General features: G+C 39.5%; 1 protein-coding gene across 9 annotated transcripts in view; it reads right to left on the bottom strand.

Moving 5' to 3' along the window:
- Positions 1–23465, bottom strand: part of LOC109623115 (neurabin-1) — a 196661-nt gene that overhangs the window by 14521 nt on the left and 158675 nt on the right. For 4 of the 9 annotated variants that reach the window (XM_062854167.1, XM_062854170.1, XM_020077590.3 and 1 more), the window contains 5 exons: positions 13986–14018; positions 12307–13217; positions 12141–12238; positions 11654–12037; positions 306–359 (listed from right to left, as the gene is read on the bottom strand). In XM_062854167.1, coding sequence (XP_062710151.1) covers positions 306–359; positions 11654–12037; positions 12141–12238; positions 12307–13217; positions 13986–14018 — 1480 coding nt within the window. Of the gene's footprint in view, positions 1–305; positions 360–11653; positions 12038–12140; positions 12239–12306; positions 13218–13985; positions 14019–22361; positions 22383–23465 lie in introns of all 9 variants that reach the window. The other 5 variants (XM_062854168.1, XM_062854171.1, XM_062854172.1 and 2 more) reach the window with 3 other exon arrangements.

Raw genomic sequence — 23465 nt, 5'->3', positions numbered from 1 at the left:
GCAGAGGATAAGGGGGTTAGAGTTGTGCAAGATATTTAGAAGCGAAAAGGCGATTGATTGCCAATTTGGGGGTGGTACATTTCTTGCGGGTTTAGATTCGCCAAATTGCAATTATATATCTTGATTGATGGTTAGTAGTGGCAAAGGATAAAAAGGGGGTTTGCTATTACCTTGTTTCAAAAAATTTTAATTTGGGATTTGTTAAAATTGCCGAGATAATTGAATCGCCGAAGAAGATAGAAATAGAAGAGGATAGAGACAGAGGAAAACATAAGTAGGTATTGAAGGCATAAAATACGACTTACCTGTTGTTTGAGGTTAAGGATATCGCCCTCATGCAGTGCAATGGTTTTAAGATTCTGGAAATTTTATATACGGCAGGGGTTTATATTTTTCAGTACAATTATAATTTCATTTTTGAGTATTTTTGATAAGGATACGGAGACAGACGATCATAAGAAGGGCGAGAAAATAAAATGGGCAGCAAGTTTGGATGAGTAGGGGGTTCAATGCATTCCATGGGGCCAAAACTGTAAAACGCATAACAGGGTTGCAAACGATGTCAGAAGAGCATAATTGTTCATGCAATATTATAAATAGTCACAGGGTATAACTAAGATAGTCCAAACTTAACTTAACCGAAGACCACTTTATCAAGAAGGCTTGCAGCACTGCTGAAAATCGGGAGTTACTGTTAGCAGCGCCACCACGGATGAAGGTGGCACTATTCACGATAGTGTGTGTACTTCATACTCGCATCAATACATTCTTACACTTTTATACAAAGGTACCACCTTAGCTCAGCAGGCGGTGGTGCCATCGGTGACGCTTGCCGGCAGTATGGGGAAATAACAGAGTTATGTGTCTTCTTGGTAAAGTTGTCTTCGCTTAAACTTAAAATTACGCAAACAATATAATTATCATTTCATAGCATTTAAAGAAGTCTTCAATCCTTCCTTCAAATTGTTCATCAATTATTTTTTTTAATTTATCATGAAAGATCTATTTTAAAGGGCTTATTCTTGAACTGCCTCTTATGGTCGAGCAAGTGATTTGGCATTGTTGTATCCTACAAATAAAGAATATAGAAGAAGTTTTTGATGTTTGGTACGTGAGTATAGAGAAATATGCTTCGGTGGAAGCAGTTGCAGCGACCAAGTTTCAAGAATTGTAGGGCCAAATCGTTGCCGGTAATCTTCATTACGGTTGAAACCTTGGATAAGCTCGGATGAAGAAGACCTTTAAGGAAATATTTAAAGATTTCGAAGATTTTTCCTGGCAGTCGACAAGAAGACAGATCGTCATCAGGAAGCATATTGCGCGCCTCCAACTGCAAGAAGAATCATCGCTTCGTGGTGAGAAAAGTAACCATCTGTTCAATGCTCACCGTAACCGAACCGTTTGAGTCGTTAATGACGGAGTCGGAGAATCCCCAGAAGGATGAGCTGTCTTATGAACTGATGAAGACTTGGCTACTCAGTTAAGAATCGAAAAGAATAGACAGGATGCACAGCTTTAAAGAAAAGCTGGGGCGTTCGCGTTCAAAGAAGAAGTAGGTGAAGGCATGCAAATCTGGCTTCCAGTTTCATAGCGACACAAAGATGCAAGGAGCTGGAACAGAAGATACCTTATTATAACCGTTTTGGGGAATCTCTGGTCAAAGGATTGCGCGAGCAACCGTGTAATGATCAGTGATCACGGTAGCAAGAGGTGTCATGTTCGGGTCGTCCCTTCGTGAGAGATTGTTGTCGATCAAGAAGCTGACAAACGCTGGCATTGAAGTTCCGTTCAATGGAAAGGTTGCAACCCTGAATAAAGATGGTGCGGTTTATCTTCGTGGATATCTTTACGCTCTAAAGCTGAATAGGTGAACAACAACAGGTAACTGCTAACTTGGCAAATGTTGGAGACATCAAGTTGTGGCGCTGCCGGTACACTTCGAGTATCTTCTTCTTTATGGTTCTACGTTCGCATTGGAACTTGGCCCGGCTCTCTTCAACTTAGTGTTCTTAGAGCACTTCCACAGTTATTAATTGAAGGGCTTTCTTTGCCTGCCAATGCATGAATTTGTACATTGTGTGGCAAGTACAATGATACACTATGCTCAGAGAGCCGAGAAAATTTGCCCGACCGGAAAGGGGATTGGACCCGCCAGTCCCAGGATTAACGAAGGAGACGTGATGGTATTAGTTCGAGAAGATCTAACAGTTGGCGTGAAGTTTAAACCACAGAAACTAGACTTTTGCCAAATATGTGTCCTATTCCTATCCTCTGTCATGTCCTGTGTTTAAGCATTGCAATGATCATTTCACCAGCTCGCGGAAAAGAGCTACAAGGCCACATCAACATATCCACTCGGACGTGTGTGGACCAATTGAGCCGATTTTCTGGGACGGTAGCCGTAGGAAATTCATCAAAAACTTTGATGGTTGGATTTCAATTTCACGTTTGTCTAACACGCACAGCACACTACTACACGAAACGCCTGTAATTTTCGTTTGCATCATTCAGCAACGTGTACACTGGCTAACGTCAAAGTGATCAAACACTAGCACCTCTGGTGGAAGGATCGCGTAAATCAAATGAAATTTGAATTGATCGGTAAATGCATGTGTCAAACCGTTTTGAAGAGTGTTACGTCTGTTTGTCTGTTGTAATTCGTTGACGATCACACCCACTTCACCACCGTGTACCTAATCAAGAGAAAATCTGAAGCTTTTGCGGAATTCGAATAGTTCAAAGTGGTACAAACCGCAGCACACGGATGGTGTGGCAACATCTTACGGTTGATCATAGGTAAATGAATATTGTTCTAGAAGCCAATGAAAATTCTATGCAGCCAGAGGAATTCGAACCGGAGCAGGTGGAGGCTCCATGTCGGCACGTCCTTCTGTGTGCTGGCTGATAGGGTCTTAACGGGTGGCCACTAAATAACGGGAATGCTTTGAATGTGCTCTTAAAAATATATGATCTTTAAAAATGGCAATCTGAATTTAACTATCATAAAGGTTTAACAATGTACGTCCATGTAAAATATAAAATTTAAGAAAGTTGAACGTAGTAATTTGTACAGTATTTTTTTGCAGTGATGTTGGAGCAACTGCTTTGTACGACTTTTCAGAGTTTACTTTCACGCATTTTCTGCGTCTGTGAAATCGTTGGTCAAAATAAATGGTTTCTCAGCTACCTTTAGCATCTACACACTCAAACAGTAATAAGAAAAAATGGGGATACTGACTTGTTTTTTTTTTTGCTTTGGTTGTAGCCTTTTCCCGTAAATGACATTTATAGAAATTTCCAAAAAATGTTATTTTTCTGTATCACCAAAACGTGTCGATGTAATTTGTGCACTGCGGTTCATTGTTGAACTTTTTTTGTGCTATTTTTTTATAACTAACCATTTACATGTTGTTCAATGTGTAAATGTGATTTGATGTAAATATTTGTTATTTAACAAGGCATTCTATTGATTTATCCAGCCCATGTCACAAAAGAAGATTTTATTATGTGAAATGATATCATGCTTATTGGTTTTGCTAGTTTTCCTCTATTTCCTTCAGGATCTGTTTCTTGGGATGCCGAAATGTGGAATTCATTCAAAACCGGGCGGGTTCTAGTTTTATAATGGTTTACTATTAACTTTTTTTACGGTTGTTTTGAGCAATCAGTAGAGCCGTCCAAGGCGTTTTGGTAGTGCTTCCTGTTTCAATGTCGTTTTCTGCAGAACAGAATAAGTTGACACAGAATAAAAAATACGCTGACTTTGTGGATAGATAGACGATGGTTTTGTCTAAAAAATGTTTACTCTATGGACGCTTCTATTGTTTTTAATCAGCTGCTAAAAGCATTCCCGTTATTTAGTGACCACCCGTTACTTGTGGGAAGGTCAAATCGCTGTGCACGCGGTATCAGTTCTTGATACTTGCTGTGAAGTTGGAAGCAGGCGTAGTGCCGACCCTGCCTGCTTTCCGAGGACAAAAGGAGTAGTAAGGAGAGTAAGGACCACTCGGGAAACTGGCTAAGCGTCAGCTGGACTTCCAAAAGCCAGTCAACGATGTTCATGGCAGGCTACGCCTAACCTTAAGGATGCGATATGCGTAGAGACGAAGGGTTTGGTGACCATGGGAATGTTGTTTAGTGGGTCGAGGAAACAGTAGTCCTGGCTTTCACCTTTTATTTTTTTTTTTTTTTTTTGGTAGAAGACGGTCCTTAACCCATCACTACCTGAACCGGGTGTCTGTTGAGCAAGTATGGGAACACTCACTTGCAAAAAATTACACTCACTTGCTGTTTTCTCAGCTCAGAAGCTTGCAATCAAGAAACGATGTATGGACGACTTTTGCCTTGTGGTTTTGCCTAAAAGTTTGCCGAATGGAGTAGGGGTCGCACATGCATACCGAAATCGTAAGGGAGCAGCGAAGGCAACTCTCCACGAAGTGAATGTAAATTACACTCACCTTGTGGAGAGTCGCTTTCACAGCTCTGTCACGACTTTAATATGTAAGTGCGTCCCCAACTCTGTTCGGCAAACTTTTAGACAAAACCATAAGGCAAAAGTCGTCCATACATCGTTTCATGATTGCACGCATCTGAGCTGAGAAAACAGCAAGTGAGTGTAATTCTTTGCAACTGAGTGTTCCCATCCCTGCTGTTGAGCAGATTATCCCCCCGTGGTTTAGAAGAAAAAAACAGGAATTCATATCGAGAAAACGGTTGCCTTCTCGACTCCAACAGAACTGAGTAGCTGAACAATTTATTCGGACAATAGTTATCGATTAGACATCGCTTCCCAACCTTGGCTCTCGCGACCCCCCAGTCTGTTGTCACCCGCTTTTCGTAGAACAATCGCAGCGTGCCTGCAAGCACTAGGGGGGTCGCGAAACGAAGGTTGGAAACCATGGATTAGAAGGTTCCAAAATCACTCTGAAGAACAGCTGTTTTGACGGGCTTATATATTGTGAACCAGAGTTCGATTGCGGTGCTTCCACGGAATCTGACCCCTGCTGAATCATAGTACAAGGAGAAGTCTTCGATGCAGAAATTGAGCATTTTCAACCTTTTGCTCGGATTCCCGGATCCGTGGATTGCAGAAAGAAGCTGGATTCCATTTAACAGCCGAGTCGGCTACGCTCCAAATCTCGCGCTTAGTATCATACGGACGTATCTACAATGATCGATTTCTCCTCATCGATTTTCTCTTTGTTTAATAACTTGGCAGGCAAATCATTTCCAGTTATTTTTTTATTGTACTAGATGCTAGTCCTAGTCGTTCTGCACCGAAAAACATCAAAAGATCTTCCGTATGATACTGAGCGCGATAAATGTGTAAAGGCTGTAGAACAATCAACCAAATGAATTGTTATTGCTGGCGATGTCAAATTCAATGAGAAGTACTACCGGTATGTAGAAGATTGCAAAGAACCTGGATATGAGCAAAAAGGTGAAGAAATCCAGGCTGATGCTCAAGCCGTCCAACCAGATGTCCAGCCCCTAATTGAAGCCCTTGAAAACCTAAAGGGTATTTCGGTTGACAGAAGATGAGTCCGGTCATCACGTTCTATACAAAGCTCGACTAGTAGTTAAGGGTTTCCTGCAGCGTTATGAAGTTGGTTTCATCGAAATCATTACTTTTGTGGCTACAGTGCTAACTGTGTTGGTTGCCAGCATTCTCCAAGGTCCATGGATATCTACACTAGGACTGGTGTTCACAGTTAGCAGCTGAGAATCGTTCGTTACCAGGGAGATTGCTTTTGAAATATATCTGGTAAAATACGTGGATGTGTTGATTTTCGGTTAAAACTTATACAACACCCAGAAGCCTAAGGAGACCGGTTCAAACATATTCAAAGTAATGATGAATTTTCGATTTACATGGACTACAATAAAAAAAGAAGAAAAAGATGGAAGAGCTGTACCACGCTAAGAACACACAGAAGTTCTACGTGAAATTGAATCGCTCGTGCAGAGGTTTTGTGCCACAAGCCGACATGTGCCGAGATAATCACGGGAATCTTCTCAGGACCGTGATTCGTGAGGCAATATCAGTCTGAATTCATGGGTAAACGCGCTACAACGGACCAGATGTTCGCCATCCGCCATGTGTTGCAGAAATACCGCGAATACAACGTGTCCACACATCACTTGTTCGTCGATTTTGGACCGAGTGTCTTTCGTGCTGCTTGCTGTTTAACATTGCTTTAGAGGGTGAAATAAGAAAACGGGGATAAACGCAACGATTTTCACGAAGTCCGTTCAGCTGCTTGGTTCCACTGATGATATTGATATTATAGCTCGTGAAATTGAGACGATGGCGAAAACGTACATGTGACCGCACCCGCCACCCCGAATTTCTATTGACGGTGCTGATATTGAGGCGGTTGAAGAATTCGTGTACTTATGGGCTAACTGGTGACCACCGACAACGGCACCAGCAGAGAAATTCAGAGACGCATTGTGGCAAGATATCGAGCTTACTTTGGACTCCGCAGAACTCTACGATCAAACAAAGGTCGCCGTCACAAGACGTTAACTATCTACAAAACGCTGATTAGATCGGTAGTCATCTTGGGCACGAAGCATGGACCATGTGTACAGAGGACCCACACGTCTTTGGAGTTTTCGTTGCGTGCCATCTACGGCGGAGTGCAGATGGAAGACGGAACGTGGAGAAGGCGAATGAATCACGAGATGCATCTGTACTAGTCCGGTTGTTCACGTGTTGAATAGGGAACTTGCTATTGATGATCCGCAGAGTAGAGTTTTTACACCGGCAGACTCACGAAGCACTAGACTGAGAACTAGTCATACTTTGACTTACGTTGACACACGCGTGCCGAACAGGGAGGTGATATCACAGTGATAACTCCAATAACTTGTGCGGTCCGTGGACCAGAATTCGACTGCTCTATTGTCGCGTCAAGGGTTTCTTAAATAGGCCTAAAAGTGTTTCACCAAGGTGTGCTTGTGCTACATTATCAATTTTGCCTGAGCCTTATGGGCGAAGAGTTCTGGACCGTATGTGCTGAGGTCAGCATGACAATTTAACTGGGGTCCGATCAATGCTCGCCGCGAACGATCGAACTGTTAATCGAGCTGTCCACGCAGCTCGATGTTGACTCATCGTTCGCGTCAGCATATAGTATTATGGCCACCGAAATAAGCCTGAATGAAGATGGGCACGTCTGTTGGTGTTGACTGGTGCACCACAGATCATCTGTTGAGAAAACCAATCATCGCCTACACTGCGAAAATCGGGAGGCTACGGTGAGTGGGACACGTCACCAGGTTGTCAGAATACAACCTGGTAAAAATCTTTCTCGAACACTCAGGCAAATAAACCTAAGATTATCATAAGGTCTAACTTATGAAATGGCCTTTAAACAATTCATAACGGCTAGAACGATTTTCATAAGGTACAGGGGATAGACAAAATGATCGGGACAGGCAAAATTTTCACTTTCAAAAAATGTTCAATTAGGCTGAGTGTACCAGTTATCGCCATAGTGGTTCCCTATTTGGCCATAGTGGTTATTTGAGATAATTCAAAATTTTGCATCATTTCAAGAGTTTTAATGACAAGATGCTTTTAAATTCTTGCTCCTAAAACATTCATAATAGGTCAAAGCTTGAAAACTTTCCAAATTAACGCTATGGCCAAATATGGAACCACTATGGCGATAACTGGTACACTTACCCTAGCTGTAACTTTTCGAAAAGTGCATCAAATATTCTCAAATTTTTACTGTAGGTTGATCAACTATAATTGTGTATCAGTGGACAAAGTTTGAAAAAGATCGGGCTATTCTGCATGAAGTGATAAAGATTCTAGAAAAAGATATATTTATCCGATAGTCAACTTCGAGCTGTTGTATCTCTGGATTCGATGAACCGAATGCAATTAAATTTTGAACACTTATGACTTATATAATGAGCTTTGAAAAACGTTTGACTTAACTTGAAATTCTTAACACGGAAGAAAATTATAACGATTAGATTATTTTTCTAATAAAACAACAAATTTTCTTAAATTTCAGTAACGTTTCAAAATTCAAGATGCCAATTACAGTTCTATTAAATTCCCTCTAATTGTCTTGAATATAAATATGTTTTAATAGACAGTAACAACATAGCCGGAAATTAATCGAAAAAGTAATGGGATGCACATTAAAAATATACCAATTCACTAAAAAAATCATAAAATAAATTAAATCGCTACAACTTTTTCTGTTGGTAATAATTTTAAGTTGAGTCAAACGTTTTAAGGAGCTTATTATAGAAGTCATAAATGGTCAAAATTTCATTGCATTCGGTTCATGGAATCCGAAGATATAACAGCTCAAAGTTGGCTATCGGATAATTACATCTTTTTTCTAAAATCTTTATCACTTCGTGCAGAATAACCCGATCTTTTCCAAACTTTGTCCACTGGTACACAACTAGTTGATCAACTTACAGTAAAAATTTGAGAATATTTGATGCACTTTTCGAAAAGTTACAGCTAATTATACATTTTATGAAAAGTAAAATTTTTGCCTGTCCCGATCATTTTGTCTATCCCCTGTAGGTCTATGACGCAGAATCGACTCACAGTTTAGCTTTTATAAACATTTAGCAACACGATATTCTCAAGCGTCGATAGCCGCGTGGGTTGTGCACGAGCTCAGTGATCTCGACGTTCATGGATCGATTCCAGTTTGCATCATTTTGTGATTTTTCTGCTCTTTTCATAAGTTTATGTTATGTAATTAGGTCATAATAAGCATGTTCAATTTTCATAAGGTATTCTTATGGCATCCATACTTTACAGTTATGGCTAAATTTCATAAGGTATTTTGATGAATTTCGGTAGTTTACTTCGCTGAGTGAAGGCATTTCGACTCATACAAGAAAACGTGGTGCGCAGCGAGCGAGATGGATCGATCAAGTGCAGGACGATCTGTGGACCCTCGCAGATTGCGTGACTGGAGATACACAGCCATGGATCGAGTCGAATGGAGACCACTCCTACGTATAGCAGAGGACACCCAGGCCTTAGTCTGACCGCTCAGCTCAGCACTCATTACGACTTTATGGATTTCTCAAGATAATTTCCAGCTGGCTAATACTGGACTGGTAGTTGTGCTTGATGATTTTTCCACGAATGTCGGTTCCCCGAGTGCCGTTTCCTCGAACACCAGTTTTCCGAAATGCCCGTTTTTTCAGTAGTGTTCTGCAGTTCTGAAGAGCCACAGAACTTGCAAGAACCGCCTATGAAATAAAGAAGGGTGTGTTTCGGGGAAACGGGTCAGACCAGTTGAAGATCTCCCACAAAAATAAATATCAGATTTAATTTTGACTTTTTGTCTCCTCCCCCCCTTCAAAAATTGCTTGGCTGGACTTATGGTATGATTAATTCTCCATTATCTGATGTTGAAGGAACCATCTGGTTGTGGTAATATTAAGGCTCAAGCATCGGAAAATAAAAAGCAGTTTGCTCGCTGCAAATCAAAACAAGGATCATGAAAATATATTCACTGCATTATATTCCTCATGTGGAGTACAGTGAATATATTTTCATAGCAAAAACTTTTGTTTTGAGCAAAAAAACTGCTTTCAAATGTTTGATGATGACGATGATTTCAATGACGAAAAGTTCAACGTTAAGAGTTTACAGTGTAGTTCTGAAAATATTTACGATGATAAGCAAGGAAAGAGAAAGCTCAGAACATATTTGTAATCTTTGAAAAATACACAACACATGAATGATAAACTCAAATAAAATTGTAGTACAATTATATGTAATAAGAAATTGTTCATTCACAGACAAACATACGTAACACTTCTTAATACAGGTGCCAATAATTCCAAAATTAAAATATAGTTATTGAAACATTGTAGCCAAATACTAAAATCTACGTGTTTCGCGAAGCACAAACTAGTGTGTAGCGTGCAAGCGTCAAACGAGTGCCACGGTTCAAATATAATATATTTGATCGAATTTATTTAAATTTTAGATATTTAGAAAGATCTAACTGGAGCAAAGAATGGTCCACAACAAGGACGACAAAGAAGAAGATATTTGTTTGTCTTTATGTTGCATATTGTGAAAATAGCATAAGTGTTGTCAAACAGTTTAAATTTTAAGGTTTAGTTTCGTGGAGTAAAGAAGCATTGATATACGACGAAATTTACTCGTGACATACCTATGTTAGTCTGTGAATAATCGAAAATAAATCTTTGAGAATGATTGGAAAACTTAAGAATCACCTTACCGTTTTAGTATGTAAAGTTATTTTGTTGAATTAAGATTTTTGGTGGTTTTGTGCTGTCCCGTGTTGCATGGGGGACTTTTGGCACTATTGACTACTGTTACATTAAGATAAAACACATCAAGTCATGCAAAAATTTCAAACGCAAAATTTGCATTCAGAAAGAAAAGGCAGTAAACCGAAGCAAGCAAAATTCTAGAAAGCGAAACGATAATCGCGATATTCCATAGGGTAAACAGAGTTAAAACTCAAGAATCTGATAATCGTGAGCGCAGCGTTGTGCGTAGAGGCTGTGTGCTAGGTACATATTAGAGAAGAAATGTGAAAGGAAGCCAGAGGAAAATGGAGTATAGAGGTACTAAATCAAACTCAAAGTTAACCACGGCGTAAATGCTAATGAATAACTCCATTTAGGTGTGCACTGAAGCTGAGAGGCAGCTTTGCTTCGACCAAGTGTGGTACACTACAGGGTGAGGATTGGAATCAATTACCGCTTTATGCTGTCCCAACACATTCCAATGATGCGCACGATATGAGTTTTTTTTTAAATGTATTAATTCGTTGTTAAAACAGTATGAGATGAAAGTAGAACGAGAAACGAGAAAAAAAAACTAAATCAGCACAGAGATCAAAACAGTAGAACAACACACGCACGGGAAATATTGCAGCGATGATGATCACGCTCTCCAAACAAATAGGGAGGTATTTTTCTATAATGTTAGAACGAAGCACATTGAAGCACGGCATTCCATTGAATGGATGGTATTGGGGATTATTTTCTACTACCGTCCACACTGAGCCGCAGGATCTGTGTACTAGGTGAATTTTTCGCCTTTACCCCATTTGGCATAATGCCATTTGGTATAGCTCTAGAAATCGCCTATTTGAAAAAAAGATGCGTATGAATTTTGTTATACCCAATGAAACACAGGCGTTATGTCAAATGAAGTAGAGTCGAATTTTTCTATTGTATATGAGTAAAATCAAAAACTCCAGTCGCTCTCACCCCATTCAAGTAATTCCAATATCCTGCGACCCAAAATTGCACGGTGATGGAAAAATCCCCCATTGTTGTTCTCGGTGGCGCATGATACTAATTATAAATTCCTACTTTGGGCGCAACACACAAACGGATTTCAACTGTTGTGAGAATATTCGATGAAACAATAAAAATCATTCAAGGAACCAACCGTGAAAAAGGCCTTTCATATGGAAGGAAATTTCCACTCTGGTGAAAAAAAGCGAAAAATGACGAAAGCATTTTCCCAAATGGCGGATGACTGGAATCCGCCCTATTTCATGAATGCTGCTGTTTGCCCATGAGTCATGACACGGCGGCGGACGGTGATTGATGGAAGGGAGAACAAGCGAAGCAGGTGTCGAAATTGGAAAAAGCAATCAATTACCTCCTGCAGTATCCGTCGAAGCGATTCCACATCGCTGGACCGGGCGGCTTCCGTCTCGAACAGCGATTCCGCGGTCGCTCCTGTCGGGCTGACCGGACCCTCCGATACGCTGGAATTGGCCGATACCGGCAGGGTCGAGTCTTCTGAAATTTCCGTGTTTCGCCGGAGGTAGTCCTCCAGTTGGCGTTTGACCCGTTCCTCTTTTTCGCGGTCCGCCTGTAGGCTCTGCCGGATCAACTGGGCGACTTCGGAATTTTCCGGATCACGTTCCCGTCCGATCTGGAACCGCACCAAGCCGGAAGTGTTGCGCAGGACCGAGGCGGCATATGCCTGCGTCACGCCGACTAGGCTCTTGCCGTCGACTTCGATGATTTGATCGTTTACCTAGCGAGCAAGAGAAGAAATATCCAATTCAAATAAATATACAGGATCAAAATAATAATAAGACCTTTTATGGTTGAAAAAAAAAAGTTAGCAGAACCCTTACCTGTATCCTTCCATCGCGTGCGGCCGCACCATTATCAGTAATGGTTTTGACAAAGATTCCAAGCTTCTCCAAGCCGGCATCTGCACCAACTCCCATACCTGCGAAAAACAGTGCAAACAAATTTAACAACTCCTAAAAATCTCACCAAACCCTCCCATCAACTCACCAATGATGCTCAATCCCAACCCCTCCGGTCCCTTCATCAGCTCCACTGGGAAAACGTTCATCTTCTCCACCCGTTTCTCCAGCTCGTACTCAGCCGAAGCCGCAACCGGGTCCACGTCTTCATTCCTCCGGTCATAATCATTAACCGAAAACGTCGAAAACACCTGCATCGGATTGGTGCTGAACTTCACCTTGGTGCTCTTCTTGATCACCCGGACGTCTTCCTCCTCGTCCGAGTCCAGCAGACCCGGAACTTCCATCCAGAAGTTCCCATCCTCGAAGAAGTGCACCCCGTCCTGGTTGACGAACACCTCCTTGCTCTTGACGGGCGGGTACTCCGCATTGTAAAACCCGGAGTTGTTGCTCTCGTCTGCCGAAACGTCCGCCTCGGCATCGTTGGTCGTCAACTGTTCCTCCTGTTTGCTCAGGTTCAGACTGTCCGAGGTGGTCACACTGGGCATCGAATCGCCGGAAACGTACGAATCTTGCAGGATCGACGACGAATCCAGGATGGTTTGGTTGAGCAGATCGGTCGAATTGGCGGTCTCCTCGAACTGACTAGTGGAGTTGTTGCGACTGGGCGGTGCCGGAGGTTCCAGGCCATTGGACGCGGCGGTATGCGGCGGTGGCGGAGGAGGCGGCTTGTCCCGTGGGGCAGCGATGTTATTCTTGACCGGAGCTTCTAGGACGTCTTTCAGCCAGTCCGGTTCGTCCGTGGCCGAAGGTGGAGGGGTTGGTTCCGCTGAGGTGACCGCCGGAGGGGAGTCTGGTTCTTTACGAAATTCCTGCGGTGGGGTTGGAAGCGATTGTGTTGGTAGTGGAGGCGGTCGATTGGAGTCGGTTTCGGTTTTGTTGTTGAGCAGGATCTGCTCCACTTCGAGGGCTTGTTCGTCCGAGAGAAGTGGTTGTTGTCTGAGATGGAAGGTATATGGGAAATTATATGAGAACTTAATATAACGGGAATTTTCCTTCCAAATTCGATAGATAGTCAAATAATATTGGTTAAAGGATTTCAAAAACTAAAAGAAAACAATTCGTCACATAAAAACAATTGAGGATACCATAATAAACAGATTGATGTATCCATTCAGATTTCATTCATACTAAAAACATGCCAAAATGCACGGGTAAACGCGTAAGTATACCACAATTCACCATTCTAAAAATAATTGAAACTGCTCAATTGTAATAAAAAACGTAATTAATTATTGGTTTGACCGTGGGGTTGACTCAGGTATTCTACCAAGCTGAAGATCGATTTGCTTGTATTACAATCCTTTGTTTTGAGTAGGATGAAAATAGGAGCGTATATGCTTAGTAAGGGAACTGATACCCTATGTCCATAACTATCAATACAATTATTTTCTTTCTCGGAAATATGATAACCGGATCATAGAACAAATCATAAAACTGCTCTTTCAACTGTTACCCCATTTTCACGTCCAACGCGATTCATTGGATTCAAAATTATAGAGTCGTTGCTGTATCCAGACATAAGTTTATCAAATAAATTAGTTGAAAGATACTCGAAAAGCTAAGGAGAGTGGTAGTTTCTTACAGGAGCCATTAAAGTACACTTAGAAATGAAAGTGTTTTCTTAAGACTATCAAACATATATTTAAAAAAATCAACACGTTTGGAGGTTTAATACCTTCTTACAATTGTATACAATTTACTTACATGTGCGAAACGGGTTTCGCTTCCTTTTCAGCCCTGTTGAATTCAATTTTAAGAAATTGTTTTGAAATAAGTGGCATCATTTTGGATTTGCGATAAAAAAAAACATGTACATAACATTCAGAACAACAAATATCAAGCCTATCTATACTATATGTTTCTATAATTTTCATATTACTATGTATTTCATATGATTACATGTTTTATATAAACAGGTTGGTAGAGATAAATGAAAATTATGTTTAAGGAGGAATGAATATTTGATTTAATTGAAGATTTGCATATGAGAAGTTAAAGTTAGGAAGAATAGCATACATTTACTGAAAATATCATTACTGTTTTTATTTAATTCTATTGTATAGTATTGAAATATTTGAAATGCTTCGAGTAGTATAAACTACAGGATACAAATCATATTTTAAACGAAGTAGAATATTAAAATCAATTAAAAAAAAAATCATGCTTTTTTTAAATTCAATCTTATCATGAACTATTAAAGAATAAATTGCCAACAATTTTTGAACGATTCTAAACCAGTCCAAAGTTGCAGAATTTCACCTAATAGTGTAGAAGTTTACTTACTAATTTCCGTCATATGCGCTAATTCCCGTCATATTACATGGAAAATAGCCAATAATTAAAGGTATACTTCATCACCGTTCAATTTTCACTTCGCTGATTCACGAACCAACCTTCAATCCACACCCCACAAAAGCTCTGTGCAAGCTTGCTATTTGGTGAAAACATTCGCGAAATGATGCGATTCGCTTTCGACAACGAATACGTTTTCACCCTTCCTCGCTTTATCAAACCAACCTCCCGTACGAATAGCACACGAATAGACTCGACGCTGATCAGCATTGTTGGCTGCTCCGTTTCGCCGTTGAGCTGTTGCGTTCCAGCCAAGCCTGTCTTTTCATCGCTTTCGATGCTTTTCGATCAGCTTATCGCGATGCATCGTAGGTTGGAAGCGTTATTGGTGTGGTGTCGGTACATCCGAACGTTGCTTCTGTGTGAGTGTCGAGCGTTCGTGCCGTAGCTTCTAAAACCAACCCATTCGGTGTTGTTCGGCTGTTCGGCTGAGCATGTGGCGGCACTGGCAGATGTGTGCAAAATCGTTTGTGAGTTACATCATGTTCGTTTTGCCACTTTTTTGCCTCTGGTCATCGCTGAGCAGTGTACAGTTCAATCGCAAGCGATAAAAATACATTTGATAAGTTGATTGAGCATTCGTGAGGTGATAATTTGCATCATTGGCTCTGTGACTGATTATAAATACCGTACATACACAGTTATAGATCACACGCAGTTACGAATCACTTTGATGTTTTAAAGTCGAATATCTTGCTTAAATCATATATTTCGGCACGAAAACTTGTGTTCTGTGATAAAAAGTGATTTACATTTATATGTAACATAATACAACGATAGAGTTGTCTTCTTACGACTGCCAGATAATGGTCGAATTGCAAGATGCTACTCCTGCAGTGGTACGCTCTAAAAGTGTCGATATCTGTGTATATATGTGTGTATCTATTTGGCGAAGTTTTGCTTGATTGTGGGATTCAAATACTAAAATAATGCGCCTTTAACCCTTTAACGCTCCTGGTGTCTGTACTGTAGAGCACCATCACTTTTTGGCGAATCCGACCTAAACCAGTTCACTTCAATATGTTATACAAGCGTTTGGGAAGAGGTTATAAGCTTATTAGAGTACTCGTAAACTCTTAGTTATTGGTTCAATAGTGAAACTATTGATAAACAATCAATAACTATTGATAAACAATTAAAAACTTTTTTTTACGATTTTCATAAATTTAAGTGATCTGTAACAACTTTTGTTCGAGCACTTTTTGTTCATAGCATTTTTCAGCATTCAAAAGTTTGAATGAAGTCGTGGGCGGGAAGGGGTTAAACAGAGGTCCATAATGTATCGTTTCACGCTGTTGTGGATCACTCTAAACAAACATAGATTTTTACTCTGCTCAACGCTCTTCATACAATATTTTAATCATAAAGTGTCCGAAGCATACGTAGAACTTTGAAAACTAGGTGTCTTGTAACGTAGAATGGCAATAATAATAAAAGATGTAGAACATCACTGAACCCTAGTTGCGTACCTCTTGCGAAGTTTATATATTCGGGACTTATTAATGTTTTCTCTTTATTCCAGTTGTAAACAGTGAAATATTATTTTTTTACGCAAAAATGAGTTGCCATTGTACTTCGGTAATCAAAAATTCGAATCGAAACATAGCCAACGGTGCCAAAGTCGTAGTTTTTGTTTGCTTTTATTCTTCACTAGCTGTTCCGGCAAACGTCGTACTGCCTGCCTACTGCAGGGGACGTCCCCCGCAAATTCATCTGTATGGGACCCCCCCGTTCCAGAGACCGGAGAGGTCTCAGTCCAAGCTACGAACCTTCCCCGGCCCCAAAAATACTCACAGAAATCCAGAAATCGACAGTAATTTGACCGCGTCATATCTTTCAATCGGCCCTCTGCACCACTATGGGTGCTCAGGACTGAAATGTAATTTCTTCAGGTATTTTTCCAAGCAATACTTAACCCTCCTAAGATGTTACGCTATACGCACCACGACAGCGTACTGCACGGTCAGCGAACCTCTCTGGGTCATATTGACCCCAACATTCTACTAGAGTTAAGGAATTTCTACAAGTATTCTTCCGGTAATTCCTCCAAGAATTTCTTCACAAATTGCCTCAACGATTTCATTCCAATTTTTTTCGAAGGTTCAAATAGAATTTCTCAGGTGATTTGTTCACCAAATCTTTGAAGGATTTCTTCGGGGATTCTTTCAAAGCGATTTCTATGATTGTTTCGGATTCTTTCATAACGATTTCTAGGATTGTTTCGGAAATTTCTCCAAGAATGCCTTTGGATATTTCTCAAACTCCTGCTTAAAAAAAATCTTTAGTATTTTTCAAAGTTTTTAATTAGAAATTCCCTCAATGTTAGGTGTTAAAATATCAAAAATCATAACAATGATCGGCCTAGCCCGTTATAAAAATGATATTTTTTAACAGGTCTAGGTAGGGTCTGGGACCCTTTGGGCAGGAGCACCTATTTTGGGCACTTGCTGCTATAACTCAGTCAATTTTCAACCGATTGACTTAATTTTTGAGACACGATCAGCTAAGCACAGTATCTAGCCATGTACAAAAAATCAAGTCAATCGGTTTGAAATTGACTGAGTTATAGCAGCAAGTGCCCAAAATAGGTGCTCCTGCCGAAATGGTCCCGGACCCTACTTGATACAATTTCAACAATCTTATAAAAAAGTGAGATATAAAACATCAAAAGAGGAAAAACAAATTTTAGAATGCGGTTTTAAAGCAGATATAAATCTAAAAACAAATCCGGGTATTCGTTAGTACTATGTACATTCTTTTTAGAGCAAAATTGACATCAAAACATTTTGCCACATAGTACCGTCTACCTCCGTTGCAACTACCGCTTCTATCCTGAACACTTTTTAATTTAACCCCCGCTATTTTGCACATCGTTTAAACTTAAAATGTTTCAAAATTCCCCAACCAATAAAAAGTCGTACATCGTGTTGAATAGGATAACAAAGCGAAATCCTTGGAGAAATTCAAAAAAAAATTAAGGGATTCCTGACAAAACGATTGGATGAGGACCGGAATAAACTATTGGAGGAATTCTCAAAGGCATTAATGGATATATCTTTAAAGTAATTTCTGAATATTTCTTTTGGCAAAATTTATTAAAGGAAGCTATGGAATCTAGGAATTTTGATATAAGGAGTTTGTTGTGTCTCTAAAGAACCCTTGAAAGTAACTCCGGAACGAATTTCTGAGAAATCCTCGAAGGAATTTTAAGAGACACCCAACCTATATTTTCAGCTTCAGTCATTTGCTTTCTGTTTTGTAACCATCGAATTGAAGCAGTCAACGCTGAATAAAAGGGATCTAGTCAAATATAAACCATAAGCTAATACACGGCTGCAAACCAAGCACCATACAGCTATCAAGCTCCGTTTTCAGAAATAAATCACTTGTTACTGAAGCTGCCTTTACTGCACTCTATTCCAACTCTGGCAGATTTCTCGGAAGGTGTGATAACAACAAATCGAATAGGAGTCCCCACTACCAAAACAGCTGCTATTATACAGTACAATTCGTAATACTGACAAATCCACAAACCAGCAGCGCTTTGAAGGCCGTTATGCGATATCATTACAACTAGAAGCTGTAATAAAAAAAACTTGGTATACCAACACGGCTTGTCGGAAGTAAACATTATTGTCAAAACAATCTTTTAGTGGGATGTATAGCTACAACACAAATACTGAACAGCTGTCCTTCTCTGTGCTGTGAAAATGTTTGGGTTGCTTTTATTGTACTTTAATCCAACTCCGGAAGATTACCCGGAAGATGTGCGCCAATAAAACAGCTGCTCTTATACAGTATGTTTTTGAATGTTGCCAAATACACAAAACAGCAGCGCTTCGTAGCTGTTTAAAGAACACTCTTTCAGCTTGTTCAATGTAGGGTGGGGCGGGGAAAGATGGGTCGCTTAAGGATGGATCACCATAACTTTGTAAATACAAATCGTATTGGTTTGTATTCGTCCGCTACTCTTTAATACACTAGTTAGCTATGCTAAAAGTCAATAAAAAGTTCATTAAATACAAAATATGATGTTAAACGAGCAGTTTTAAAAAGTGATTAATTTTGCACCGTGAAAAAAGTGCGGGGCAAGATGGGTCACCTTTTAAGTAATTCACATTTTCTCAACGAAAAACGTCAAAATATAATATTTGTTCCGCATTCATATATGCTCCATATCCATACTGAGTAAACAAGAGCTACTAGTAAACATTTTATAAATTTATTTGGACTATAAAAAACTTTACGATTTGAGTGGTCCTAAGGCGACTTGAAAATCGATGTTTTCACTAAAAAATTATCATAATTTTATGTTATGAATTTGAGCGTTCATTCCGCTTGATTGAAGTCATTTATGAGATACTCTTGTAATAAAAAATAAATAACTTTTGAATGCTCCAAAAATACGTTCAATATTGAAAGTGACCCATCTTGCCCCGCGGCCGTTTATATGGAGATTATATGGAATGCATCGCATAAGAAAAATGGCTAAAACCATTTTATTTTTTATTTCCAATGAGATTGAATAATTTTTCAATCAATGCCCCAAACTTTTGTATATTCATGCTGGTCATCTAACAAAATTATTAACATAATCAAAACATGAGTAATGCGCCCGAAAATGGCACTGACCCATCTTGCCCCGCGACCCATCTTGCCCCGCCCCACCCTAAATATTATTGCGTTTGACGTTTTACAAGCTTTTGCAGCAAGATGAAGTATGGGTAAGGTTTCTAGTGACACAATTATGAAGCCTTGTCTGGAGTAAAACAAAACGAGCTGTTTTCTATGCTATTTATATATAGCAGTGTGGCAGCGAGGACATCATCGGAACCAGTAGATACGGAGATCGGAGGTTCGATTCCAACTAGCGGCAAGTACTTTAATTATTCAATTTTAAAAGCGATAATTCCAGTACCAAATGTATTGCGTCACGGTATCTAAACCTAATTATTTTTAATCGATTTGGGGATGCCGTATAACTACTATTTAACAACTGTGAAAAGGCTAAAAAAAGAAACGCCTTTTCAAGGTGTTATTCAGTTAGTGATTACATACACACTTAATTTGGAATACCGTGTTCGGTAAATTTTTGACGAAAACAGAACAGCTGTATACAACTGAACTATACTGCATTGTTAACATTTTGCACCAGATTTTGACAGTTGGAGTACTGAGCCTCAGTAAAATCGATTACCGAAGCTACCGAAATAGTACTGCTGTTCTATTTTCGTCAAAAAAGTGCTGAAAAAGCAATTCAGGATTGAGTATGTAGGAACCGAGAAAAGAGCTATGACTTGGTGGCATAGAAGCTGCTCGCACAGCATATACATGTGGATTAAACTCGCCAGATTTATTGGTAAAGGACTTTCATAAAAGCTTCCGTCCATATGTACAACACAGTAACACAGCATCAAGCCGTATTCAGGACGCTTTGTTGACGTTTATGCACATTCACAATAAATGTTAGTTGGGCAGTTCTGCGGGAACTTTAAAATAAGTTTCTGGAATGTAGCAATTCTATAAGGACTCTTTGGATAAATTCCTGATGAAAACCTTAGAAGAAACCTTAATAGGGGTATATAAAACAGTACTTTAGGAAGACTGAAACAGACTCGAAGGAGCTTGACTCCTTCACTGAAGGATTTTCAAAAACATCTTCGGAGGAACTCCTTAAAAATTCTTAGAAGAAATTCCTGGAACGACCCTTGGAAAAAATTGAATAAGTTTCAGGAGGATTTTCTGAAGAAATTAGGTATATTTTAAAATAATCTTTAAAACAATAACGATTATAATCTTGTTATTAATTTCCCAAAAATGATGACCACGTCTTTAGAAAGTATTATGCTACTAGGCAGGCTTGATAATCCTCCTCGAAATCAAAAGAGTTTTGCGACATGCTCTAGAGCGGTTTTGCTTCTGCCTCGTCGCGAGGGAGCGAATGAACCCCAAGCAGAGAGGCAATAAAAACTGAGCGAGGAAGAGGGGAACGAAAAAAGAGCCGATGATTATTTCGGGTTTTTTGAGTGCGATTTTCGCCTCGAGAGTCTTTCTATGTATGGGAGTGGAACTCCCGAGTGCTTTTTGGGTGTGAGTGGACGTGAGAAACACAACAAGCAATTATTATGAGTGTTGGACGAACTCCTCGCTGCGCGGCAAGCTCGCGCTCGATGCTGTTGAGGATTTGCGTTGTGATTTCTGAGTTTTATTTTCACTCCTCAGAAAATCGCCGAAATCGCTTCCTCATTTTCTCGCGAGGGAGTTTCTGTCAAGCCTGCTACTTGGTCACCAATATGGATGAACCTTTAGTTGAGATCCGAGCTTTTTTAACCAGTTTCAACTACCGAAAGGCCAGTTTCGTAGCATCAGTATGATAGAAATGATGATTTTGAACACATAAACAGAGATTCAAGGGTAATCTGAATTGCGTGTTAGAATATTACATTGGCAACACAAGTAGCAAAACCGTGGCGGCGTTGCATTTGGAAAAACTCTTATACTGAATAGTGTGTCGAAATGAAATATTTTAATAGGGCCCTAGAGCCCTAGACGCTTTTTTCATTATGGTTGAAATTAATAGGGGCATTCACTAAACATATTAAATAACTGCGTAAGCTATGATTATCTGATTATTGAAAAGTTTTTTTTATGAAATTTCGAATGAAATAATCAAAGGTTGCCTTGGTGATTGCGACGTTTAATCAGTTTAATCGGTTTACGCTGTTTAGTGAATCCCCTAAATATCATATTTGTCATTGTTTTCACTATGGGTATTTGACTGAATTCTTACTCAAGTAAACATTCAAATCATAACACAAATTTCGTAATGAAATGGTTGTAGTCAAATTGATATCTATATCGAATGGTTTCATGCCTACCACTCTTGTATGTTGGAGAGATCTAGGTCAGATCGAACTTTTTTTTGTGAGATATACTGCCTATGATCGCATATCAGACCCATATTTGTTGGATTTCCTATTCATATGGGACAGTTATGCGATCATAGGTAGAATAGTTGTGAGATATAAAAACATTGAAAGGAAGTAGAATAGCTAGAACTAAGCTATATATGATGCAAAGCTACACATTGAGTATACTCCTAGATATAAATTACAACAGATTTACTGCCGTGAATCGCAAGTCAGTCCCATCTGCATTTTGGGCAAAAATGAGTTAATGGCCGTTTTCGAGCTTTCTTCGGCTGATCTTTCAGCTGCGTGCAAAAAAATATATAGTTTGTTCAGTAAAATTGAAAAACAACACCATGTCAGATTGTCCCATAATGAAAAGTAATCGCAAGTCAGTTCCATTACGAACTTGTGCACCCTCCAGTACAAAACCTGACACTATTTTAGCAAGTTTTATATTTTTCACTATTACGTTTTCACGTTTGATACAATATGTGAAAGTTTCATGATGATCGCAGAAGTTTTCAATTCATGGCGTTTCACAGAAGTTTTCAATTCATCACAGTTTCACATAGAAATCAAATTTGAAAACTTCAGAGGCCATTTTCTCAATGCCTACTTTTTACATATGGGACTGACTTGCGATTCACGGCAGTTTACACATTCGTGACAAAATAATTAAAATTTAGAATTTTGTTTTCGCCTTTTTTTTTTCATCAATTTACCATTTTTGATTCTTATCAAACAAAATTATTTGACTATCACCAATAATTATAATAATAAAGACTATAAAAACGTAAATAAACAGTAAAGAAATTACCTGATTTTGTACTCCAAAATACTACACACACATGAACAGGAACAGGAACATACCGAATAACATCAACATCAGAAGTAAGTATCATACAGTTTTGTTGAACAGGCAGTTCAATGTGGCGATGAAAGTGGTGTGTATATGACATGTAGGTGTGTGGGGGTATATTTTTCAGATCATTGGGCAATTTGATGGATGGTGCAATTTAATGTCATCAACATTTTTCGGTTTTTGTTGCAGTATGGTAGATGATGAGGCGGAAGTTTGTTGAGCGACGACACATGCAAATTTTGCCAAAACGCGGGGTAAATTCGGAAGAAGGTTTGGTTGAGTGGTGAGGGTTGTGGTTTCAGCAAGCACGGCAAGTTGCAAGGAAGATGATACATTCCGGAAACGATACAAGTATGTGATTAGAGATATATAGAGGTAAATACATTTATCAACTAATGAGGAATAAGATGAGAGAGCGAAGAACTGACGGTGAAATAGAGCTAATTTGATTATAACACAGGAAATATAGGAAATATAGTTGTAGTTTGTACACAGCAGAATGAGCAGTTCGGAACAAGATGCTGTACAGATAGTGTACTTAAAATTGTAAATATTATTACCAATTGAACTTTAGATGTGGAAACACATGTGTATTATTTATTTATAAAGTAGTTAAAAGTTATGTCATAGTAATTAAAGTTTGAGTATTCTAAATTTGGGTTGATTCTTTTATCTATCTTCAACTAAAATCATTTGGTTTTCATTTCGATTCTGTAGTTTTATTCCTGTAACTTCTGAGGCACCTTCAGATTTAGGACACGTGGTATATGGATCATCCCGCAAAGATATGCCAAATAAGTTGGTACCACCAATTTAAACCGCATAACAGTGGAGTCGTTGGAACGGTGAAATTATGTACAACGAGCGCCCAACAACGACGCCAATTTGTATGTACACACATTTCTCGTCAGTTTACAGGTGACGTGACGAGGGGAAACGTACGGACGGGATGTTCTACACACATGCTTATTAGTTGCATTGCAGGCTGGCAGGTCTGGTCTGGATACAGACAGACAGTAGCAGCGAGCAGACACGACGCGACCTAAATACCAAAAAGAT

The sequence above is a fragment of the Aedes albopictus genome, chromosome 2, assembly GCF_035046485.1.
Source record: "Aedes albopictus strain Foshan chromosome 2, AalbF5, whole genome shotgun sequence".
Lineage (NCBI taxonomy): Eukaryota > Metazoa > Arthropoda > Insecta > Diptera > Culicidae > Aedes > Aedes albopictus.
The sequence above is the reverse complement of the archived record's forward strand: the minus strand, read 5'-3'. Positions and strand labels throughout refer to the sequence as shown.